At 41.7% G+C, this 9,827-nt stretch overlaps 3 protein-coding genes across 6 annotated transcripts; 1 reads left to right on the top strand and 2 right to left on the bottom strand.

The window, feature by feature from the left end:
* The first annotated feature begins 436 nt into the window (after positions 1-436).
* On the top strand, positions 437-3,105 carry LOC103340915 (Alcohol dehydrogenase transcription factor Myb/SANT-like family protein). Of its 4 annotated transcripts, none has more exons than XM_089042453.1 (2): positions 437-1,789; positions 2,818-3,105. In XM_089042453.1, the coding sequence occupies exon 1, from the start codon at positions 684-686 to the stop codon at positions 1,767-1,769; it is 1,086 nt and encodes a 361-aa protein (XP_088898579.1). In that variant the 5' UTR covers positions 437-683; the 3' UTR covers positions 1,770-1,789; positions 2,818-3,105. The 4 variants fall into 4 exon arrangements, with proteins under 4 accessions (XP_088898579.1, XP_088898578.1, XP_008242606.2 ...); XM_089042452.1 differs by having other exon boundaries at positions 2,798-3,105; XM_008244384.3 differs by having other exon boundaries at positions 438-1,774.
* A 211-nt stretch (positions 3,106-3,316) lies between these two features.
* Positions 3,317-4,548, bottom strand: LOC103340951 (uncharacterized). The gene has a single exon (XM_008244418.2). The coding sequence runs from the start codon at positions 4,255-4,257 to the stop codon at positions 3,382-3,384; it is 876 nt and encodes a 291-aa protein (XP_008242640.2). The 5' UTR covers positions 4,258-4,548; the 3' UTR covers positions 3,317-3,381.
* Positions 4,549-4,973: 425 nt separating this feature from the next.
* On the bottom strand, positions 4,974-9,539 carry GNL2 (GNOM-like 2). Its single transcript, XM_008244419.3, has 2 exons — positions 8,431-9,539; positions 4,974-8,325 (listed from the first exon to the last, which is right to left on the bottom strand). Exons 1-2 carry the CDS (start codon positions 9,498-9,500, stop codon positions 5,232-5,234), a joined length of 4,164 nt encoding a protein of 1,387 aa, XP_008242641.2. The 5' UTR covers positions 9,501-9,539; the 3' UTR covers positions 4,974-5,231.
* Positions 9,540-9,827: the final 288 nt, after the last annotated feature.

Below are 9,827 nucleotides of genomic sequence, written 5' to 3'. Positions count from 1 at the left end.
ATTTGTCATACATTTTAAGGTGTTTGTGTTCGAATTCCCATCGTTAATATCACTTGTATGAAAAAACATAATGTTAAAGATTACAATCCAAATCGCTAATTGAGGGACATTTCATGCAATTTTTTTTATTACAAGACATTTCATGCATATCTTTTTATAACAGAAAGTTTAGGAAAAAGAGAGGCTACCCCGCACCCAGAGCCTGAGCAAACCCCAGACCTTTTGACATTTCATGCATTTTGATTGTTCATATCTGATAATTTTTATAGATACGAGTTCTCAAATTCAAGTAATCGCTGGACTATTCATTGGGCCGGGTAACCCATTTTTAGCAGCAGGAGACCCGTAACCATTCGGCCCAAACCAATATTCCCGTCCATTTTATTTCATCTTATCGTTTTTTTTACGAACCCGTTTCGGCAACCCGTGACCCGAAACCTTTTGAATTGAATCTAAGCCACCAACCAAATTAGGGTTTCGTTCAGCTCTCGGAGTTCAGCTCATTCCCTCTGATGTCTCATAATTCTCAGTTTGGATTCTTCAGAAACAGAACAGTTACACAAATTTTCAATTTCTCAAACAAAGACCCCAATTTGTATGTTCATTGTTAGATTGATTTGGGGTTTTACGTTAATTGGTTATTAGGGTTCTTCCTGCTGTAAAGTTTTCGATTTTGCGCTCAAATGGACGACATGGACGACGACGCAAGGTACCATTCGAAAGCCTACTCTCTCAACCATCACAACTCTTCTGGTCGCCGAAAAATCAATATACGAAACACCCAATATTCTCGCCCGATTGCCAATCGATACGCAGAGGAAGACGACGATGAATTGGACGAGTTTGATGAAGGAAATGGCCGACAAGACCACGACGAGGAAGAGGAAGAGGAGCATCCACGTGGGTTACATCGGAATTTTGACGCGGACGATGGTTTTGAAAGGCACTCGAAGAAGAGGAAGGTGAAGAATTTGGAATCAAACTACGAGTTTGCGCCTCGCGTGAGGGTGCCGTATAGGGATCCGAGTTCTCGGGGCGAAGAGGATTGGACTGAGCACGCGGTGTTTGTTCTGTTAGAGGTTTGGGGTGATAGGTTTCTTCAGCTTGGGAGGAAGAGTTTGAGGTCTGAAGATTGGCGTGAAGTGGCCGAGAAGGTTTCAGAGGCGTCTAAGATCGAAAGGACTGACACGCAATGCAGGAGTATGTTGGATATGCTTAAGAGGAAGTACAAGAAGGAGAAGGAGAAAGTTGAAGAAATGGGTTTGAATTCTAGCAAATGGGCTTACTTTAAGAAGATGGATATGTTGATGGCTTCATCCTTGAGGCAAGAATGCGGGCTTGCTTGCGGGGTAGATTCTGGCGAGTATGTGTTTATGAACACAAGGGTATATTTGGAGCGGTCAAATGGGTTTGATGAGATGAGGGATAGTCCTGGTGAGTCAGAGACAGATGATGATGAGGATGGGAATGATGATCAGGATGCCTTTCCGCCACGAATGGGGACGTGTGGAGGGGATAGGGGGGAGGAAGGGTCTTCGTATAGAGTGTTGGCGGATTCTATTCACAAGTTTGGGGAGATTTATGAGAAGATTGAGAGTAGTAAGAGGCAGCAGATGAGGGAATTGGAGAAGATGAGGAAAGATTTCCACAAGGAGTTGGAATTTCAGAAGAAGCAGATTCTTGAGAGAGCACAAGTGGAGATTGCGAAAATTCAGGAAGCTGACGATGATGATGAAACGGATGTTTCTGCTGAGGATCTCAGTGAATGATGCGGGTGAGGGTCTGTATGGTATTTGTCTTTACTTTGGCATACTGAATTGCTTGCCACAATTGCATTAAATTTGGAGGTTTTGTTTGTTTTAGTATAATTTCTGAGGCATTATTGTATTAAAATATCGTAAGTCTGCTCATAGGCATTATTGTATTAAGATATCCTAAGTCTGGTCATAAATGTGTAATGTTGTATTGCTTGCTCAAAACGAATTAATGCATTGGTTTTATTCCTTTGTTGACACTCACTTCTATTTGTTCCATTGACTGAGTAGAACTGTTTTGGAAAGCATTTGATTTCATGAAATGCATTAAAGATTTGGTGTTAATGTTATTCAGATGTTGATCTCTCTCCCTTACTCCAAAACTAAGAATCCCACAAACAGTGACTTTCATGGGTATGGAGTTGCATGTTTGTGACTCAAGTTATGTATGAGATGCATTTTATTTAAAGAGCAATTGTAGTGACCGACCATTTGAATTGATTGAATAAGGAAAAAAAAGATAGTGGTTTTATGAAAATACTAAATGCAAAACAGTCTTTGGTATAAGGACAGTACACAACTTAGTTGAAGTCATCTGGGAACATTTTCAGAGTAAAGGCTTTAGACTGTCAGACAGTAGAACTTGCTCACCTTATGGTTTAGATAATTTGAGAAGATCCAATTCTGTTGGAACATAATGACTTGCAAAGTCTCAGCATCAACCAACATTGTGAACGTTTCACAAATCCCTGAGGAGTAACCCAGGGGAGTCTGGATTGGCTAGAAAAACCTCCCTAGGTTCTGTTGCTTTGTTCATGTATATAACAGATTTCCATTGTTTCTAGCAAATACTACTTGCTTTGGTGTACATCTTTATTGTTTCTAGTTGCGGACGGATCTAGAGTGCTTTTGTATCAGTTCTTTGTTTATGTTCTGTAGAACAAGATATTGTTAATGTACTCTTCAAGGTTGAATTTTATTGTTATCAGATATTAAAATGTTCTTAAATAATGGAGTTTCTTTGTCCTAATTTATTGTCTCAGGACTTGTTTTTATTTTGAAGGATGGTGGCATCTGAAGTTGCTTTCTCCTCTGCTCTGGGGAGGAACATCTGCTGGCTTTGCTTACATTGCGAATTCTTTTTGGGAAGTTTTATCTTATATATAACTGTTGGCCAAAATATAGACTTTATATGTAATTTGACGAGAATGAAGGCTTTTGATTAACATGCAACATATTCATCTCTGTTACTGTATCATCGGCTGTTATCTTTCCTGCAGTCCTCTAGGAACACGATTGGGTTTCCGAAGTTGCAAAGCATTGTTTATTTTATTGAATTCTGTATTGCCACGATCTTGCTTCTTGATCCACCCTGAATTGGCTTCAGTTTTAAAAAGCAGAAATGAAAAATTGGGGAAAAAGGGTATATTAATTTGGCTTCTTCTCCACCCTGAAATCTGTATCGCCATGGTCTTGCTTCTTGCTCCTTTGCCTCATTTGGCCTAACCCCATTACTTTGAGCCAAGCTCCTTCTACAATTTCCATGCACCCAATCCAGAGAGAAAAAAAAAAAAAAAAAAAAAAAAAAAAAAAAAAAAAAAAGGCTAAATAAATAAATGCTCAAACGTCAAAGCTTACAAGCATAATAGAATACAACATTCATGACGGTGTCGAAAACAAGTAGCAAAGAGTACATGGAAACCAGCAGGGGACCTTCCCACAAATTGATCCCCTTGCTCATCCTAAAGTCGAACAAACATTCAACTAGCCTAAAGCCCACGTTACTCAACAAAGCCATAACCAAAGCTGTTTTTCGCTTTCTTTCCATGAGTCTCTTGGCCTTTATCAGTGTCTCAAATCCACAACACTCACCCTCCAGCACTGATAAAACCCTAGCTAGGTTCCCCACAACCATAACATGCGCAAACGCCACACAAAAGGGTACCCCTAGAAACCCAAGGACACCCCAGAATCCTAAGACCTCTGAGCAGACACCCCATGCAAATAGTATCTTTGGTACAACTGCTAGGCTCGCAACCAAAACTCCAAGGAGCCCAAGTACAATGATAAGTTCACAAAGACCTGTGTTCAGAAGCTTGATCCAATTGAGCCCACTTCTCACGAGTAACCTTCTTCTGTCAAGGTTTATTCCATTGTAACTGTCTGAAACTGCTTGAATAGTAGCAGCTCTTCCAAGAAGTGAGAAGGTGATAGATGAAGGGAAGCAGAGAACAAAGTGAACAATGGTTTTTGATAGTAGTTTGGGCAGGGGATGTGCAAGTATATGATCTGTGATTTTGATTGTTGAGGAAGGTATTTGGGGGAAATGGTGAAGAAGAAAGTGTGAGATGAAGAGGGAGGCTGGCAGAGGGGAAAAGAGGAAGATGGAGATGGAGTGGAAATGGGTTGGGTGGAGAAGTATAACTCTGATGGATTCTCTGAAAATCTGGGTGGTGCTCATAGAATTGAGCGAGTCGAGGACTGGTGCTGTTCTTCTTGACATTGTGGTTAGAGCAGCAAAGCATAGAGATCATTAAGAGAGTGAGAAACTATGTAGATATATGGATTCTTGTAAATATGTGAGGGGGGGCTCACGGTTAAGATTAACTAGAGTTTTGGTTGCTTGCATTCTACTAATTCATGATTGAAAAGGGTTTTGTTAAGAATGATTAAATCATGGTCACCAATTCCATGAGGAGCTTTTTGATTCTTTGGGATATATTTTAAAGCTATATATCAATTATGGTGGTATCTACAGAATCCTGGTGCTTTACCATGTTTAACAACTTAACACTAATTCAACCCTTTTCCTTGAGTTTCCCTTTTTTTTTTCTTTTTCTTTTTCTTTTTGGTGCATATATTGGACTTCTTTGTTTTTCAGAATAATTTGGTCATAATATATGTATAGTACTTGTCAATATGTCAACGGAAATTATCACTGCCGGGGACCTATATTTTTGTTCAAGCCATAGGGGTTACCTAGTACATACATTGTTGCTTGTTTCTTTTGAGAAAAAGATCGGAAATGGCATTCAGGAAATGATTATGAGGTTAAAGAATTAGAAGGTAATTAGGATAAAGGACAAGGCTTCATAATTCCCGTGAATGAGACATCATGATTCTGTTTTTTCTAATCTCACTTGGGAGAGCTTGTGAGTTCATGGTGGGTGAAATGATATGAGAGAGAGAGAGAGAGAGAGAGAGAGAGAGAGAGAGATGTTCGCAAATCTAAATTGTACAGAAGAACTATGTTTACAGTTTACTTGAAGATCAAATTTATCTAGTCAAAAGTATTGTACACTTGGAATAAAATTATTGTCACTTTACATTCTTCTAAAAGAAATTGTATGAAGCAAAATTTTGAAAAGGGTCAAAAAAAAAAGAAAAAAAAAAGAAGAAAGCTTGCTCTTCACTTTGTGCTGTTTGTGCTTTTCTTTTGTCCAAACTAAACCAACTACCCTTTTTCATTCATATGCTTTACGAACTTTCTTCCGGAAATAGCTCCTCCTTGATTGAAGGAGCTATCCACTGTATCTGGATATGGGTAATATCCCAAAGGTCATCATCTTCCTTCTGCACTAAAATCTCCTTCTCCTTCATCTCAGTGATCATCTTTCTCAACAAGTCTGGGATTAGTTCTGGCAGTGTTGATTCACCATATGCACCCAAATCAGCCTTCATACATGTGTCCATTCTTCTCAACACACCCAACCAAAATGTCCGAAACCCACTACATTGCGATATCGGTATCAAGAACTGCAAGTACACATCTGCCAAGAGCTCCAGTGCAATCTTTAAGGTCCCTTCCATACTTCTCATCTCCTTCTCTGCGCTCTCTCTTCGTGAATATTCCAACATCTTCTCATGTAAATCATCAACCATCGCAAAAATAACGAGGTTGAAAGAGTTAATACAATTGGTTGGAGTGAATTCCAACTCCTCAGCCAGTTTGAAACTTTTTTGAAGAGACAAGACTGCATGGTTTCTTATATCTTCTCTCCGGGCTAAGCTGGTCTTTCTAAATGCCTCCCCTAGTTTGACAAATAAGTTCATGGCAAAGTTATTAGAGCCAAAACCTTTTGAGTCCTCTAAAGAGGAGTTACTTGTGTTGCTCGCCACACTATAATTGTTCCCAGGATCTGAGTATTGATTTCTGTACCACTGGATCAACAAGTTTACAGAATCTGACAACAGGTCCAATATCTTCAAGTTCTTCTCTGACGGACTGTTCTTGAGTGCAATAAAACCAAAGGCACAGTCAATGCAGTAAGCATAATTTGTCCGCGAAACATGGGTTCCATCAGACATCACCATGATCAGAGTTTCAACTCCCTGTTCATAGGTATCCTGGTGTCGTCCAGAGATGGATAACAAGTGGAGAACTGACTTCCATCCAAGTTGGGTTTGCAAATTGGCAGGGTACTCAATGAGAATCTTGTTTACTGATTGTGTTATGAGCTCACCGCAGGTGTCAAGAATTTCCTTTTCCAGCTTCCACATTAGATTTATTGACTTGAAAATGAGCTCCTCAGGGACTCTGTCAGGTCGGTATGTCCCAAGGAGCTTGAGACAGACCTTGAAGAGGCCTACAATGGCCTTTTCTGCAAATGGGATTGGGGAGAACATGGGAAATTGAGCAACCGCCAGCAGATAATCATGAAAGTTAGGCCAAAATGCCTGGAACCTGTGGACATTGGCCAAAGCAATGACAACTATCAAATCCCAGCAGAACCCAACAGTTTCTTCTTCTTCAATTGGTGTACTAAACTTTTGGCCTTTCCCAGCAGCTGCATATATCAACGAACGCCCGAGATTGAGCAAAGAATCTTCAGGAAAGTGTGAGCTAGTGCTAAAGATGTTCCCAATTCGGCATTGTTTGATGACCTTCAGATTCTGTTCAAATTCACTCATGCCAAGGGATACAGCATCTTCTGGACTCTCTAGCGATAGAAAATGTGAGAACCGACTAATCATGCCAGAAGCACGGCGTCCTCCAAATTTGGGATCATGAGCAGGAAAGATTATACCCGATTCAGATGTAGCTTGGGCATCAGATGATGAGGTGGAAGCAGCATCATGATCAATGACACTCTGGGGAAGTAGCTTAAGCCTCTTGAGTTTCAACAAGCAGTCCACAATGTTCCTCCAACCCCCTCTAATTGACTCTCCAAAATTGTTTGCGATGGTGAAAACAGCAAGGGTAGCCATTCTTGGCTTCAAATCTTTGCCAAAAGCAAAGAGTGTTTCTTCTGCAGAGGCATAAGGATTCAACAGTGTGGTGAATCTGGAGAAGGTGGCAATGAGCTCATCAAGAGTGTCCTCCAGTCCATATTGAGCTATCCTGGCTACTGAGAATAACCCTTCAATGCATTCATGGAGCAACTCCTCTTCTTCAGCTTGCTCAAAAAATGCAGAAATAGCTGCGACTGATGGGCCAGCGATGCAAGCAAACATGTCTCTCCCCAACCGGCGATCAAAATCACATAGAATGAAAGGCTGCACAGTTTTGGATCGGTTCATCAACTCAATCCATCTGCTTGGGTTCATTATTACTGGCAGACCCGATTGACCAAAAAGGGTGATTGCATTGTTTGATATGGACTGGAAAAGCTCAGATAGATACTCTCTAGGAAGATCCTTCCCTCCATTGATTGCTCTATTGTTCCTGATGAACTCTTCTTCTGTCATCTTCTTCTTCACTTGTGGATTGTGCTGATCAGTATTGAGCATAATGAGAGAGTAGCAAAGAATGAATACTGTATCTTTGTTCACGAAAAGATCTGCTGGCTGTTGCTCATAAAAACTCTCCGAAAATGCTTCAAGAATCCTCTGAATCTTCTGGGACTCTCCTGGCAAACGGAAAGTCTCCAGATAAGTACGGAGAGCACTGTCAAGATTCATGCCTGCAAATCCAAAGGTTCCTGTGAATTCTTCAAGTACTTTAATGTGAAACTCATCAGGATCACCAAGATAATCCCCTATCATTGTCTTGTCTAGTCCAGGAGTGTACCGGAAGAAGAAAGCCAATGTCTTTGGATCTGGAGGGTCAGAGACTAAGTTGTAGAGCTTCAAGTACTCCATTCCCTTGTTTTCATATCGATTAAAATGGTGTCCAGCAATCAATATCTTCCTCTTCTGTGCTTTCCTCACCCTTACAAATTGCACCCAAGCTTCTGAATCATCTTTGGGTTTGTCTTCCCAAAAGGGTGCATACTCTGTAATCTCAATTGGGTATGGTCCAGAAGGGCTTGTATCATGTTCTCTATCAATACTCTCTGCAATGTTGTGAATCATGATAACTAGCCCTTCAAAGGCTTGTATCTGTATAGTTGTCAAAGGGTTAGACACTGGAAATGACTGCTTGCAAAGCAACTTCCCAATCTCCTCAAACACATTATGGCAAAGGGGATCACAATCATAGTTCACGTAGACCTCCACTACGAATGTCAGTTGTCTGCAGAAATTTATAATCCCTTCAAGTGCAACCTCTTGAAGTTGGATTGAGACTCCAGGACCTGCAACTCTAAACAGCACAAACGTGAAGAAGGCTTCTAATTGGACACGAATGAACCTGCAGAAGAGCAGTAAATCATTCTCAAATTTTAAAAAGAGGAAAAGCATAACACGAAACTTTAATTTCCAAAACACCTCCAAATGAACCTAAAACAATTTCAACCTGCGAAGAAAGTGGTACATATTCAAAACTGTACTGCAAATCATGGAAAAAACAAGTGGGCTCGAACGCGTTCCGTAGTGAACCAAATGGTGAAAGAGATCATCTTTCATCATCCTCAACAGCTTCGAATGCGACCCAATTCCATCCCCACTCAATTCGATTGCGGAGTTGATCAAAACCAGTGCAAAAAGCTGCACATCCTCATCTGCAGTTTGCACAGTCGACCCCTGATCTGTCTCAACCACCTGAACCACATTCAACAAAGAACACAAAAAGTGAAAAATGTCAACCGCACACCGAATCCCATACCCAGAATCCAAATTCCCCTCATCAGCATCAGCATCTTCAGTATCAGTACTTGCCGAACTGTCCCCGTCCCTGAAATTGATTTCCGGCAACCGCGAAAATATGATCTGGATCAACTCGTGCATCGTGTACCTTGCACATCGCTGAAGCAAGTCTCCTCTGCTCGACGATTGCTGTACCACCTGAAAACAAGTGTTCACAATTGTGCAGACAGCCTGATCGGTGAGCAGAACCGAAGCTCGGTGGTTCATAATTCCGGTCAAGACCTGAAGAATATTCATCATCACGGCATCCTCGGAGACCGGGTCGGTCCGTTCGAGCCGGCAGGTGGTGATGGCGGTGACGACGGTGTTAATGGCGTCTTTGGCTCCTGGAGTCTTCTCGTCGAAGATTCCGAGCTTGAGAATCTTCAATGTGGCGGAGAGAGCGACGCGGGTGGCGGCGGCGTGAACTTCGTCGCTTTGGATGACATCTAAAAAGGGGGATAGGTAAATGGAGGGGTCTATCGTGCGCCATTCTTGCTGGGGGTTGAAGATGAGGGCCCGGAGGGATTTGAGGGGTTGGAGAAGGGAAGGGTCGAAGGCGTCGTCGGGGGCGGCGAAGCAGTGGGAGGTGGTGTCCAGGGGACGGCGGATGACGGCGAGGACGGCGCCGACTTCGGTGTTTAGCATGCACGAGAGCCCGAGCTCTTTTCTCTTGAGTTTTTTGTCTTGGTTTGATTTTCCGTTGTTTTCATCGTTGCCGGGATCACTTGGTTTCTCCATGCATGGGGAGGAGGCTCAGGGGAGGAAGGGAGAGAGAGAGAGAGAGAGAGAGAGAGAGTTTGAACAAAATTCAAAAAACGGTTTAGTTCTGTGGGCTCTGGTGTTGTGAAAAGGACCATTTTGGATTTTTGGTTTTGGAGTTCTAAAAGCGTTGACTGAAATGTAAGAGTGAAACAGAAGGGTGATTTTGTCTTTTAACATTCTAATACATATACCCGGATCACCCGGGAAAACAAGAGGTTAGTTCAATTCCTAATTTGGTTTAGTTTTTAGTTAATTTGATGTTTTCTACCACTATTATCTCCTCATTTTGCTCCGTTCCGTTGA

This window comes from Prunus mume, linkage group LG8 (assembly GCF_029339155.1).
Source record: "Prunus mume cultivar Tortuosa linkage group LG8, ASM2933915v1, whole genome shotgun sequence".
Lineage (NCBI taxonomy): Eukaryota > Viridiplantae > Streptophyta > Magnoliopsida > Rosales > Rosaceae > Prunus > Prunus mume.
Note: the sequence above shows the minus strand (reverse complement) of the source record. Positions and strands in the feature narration are given on the sequence as shown.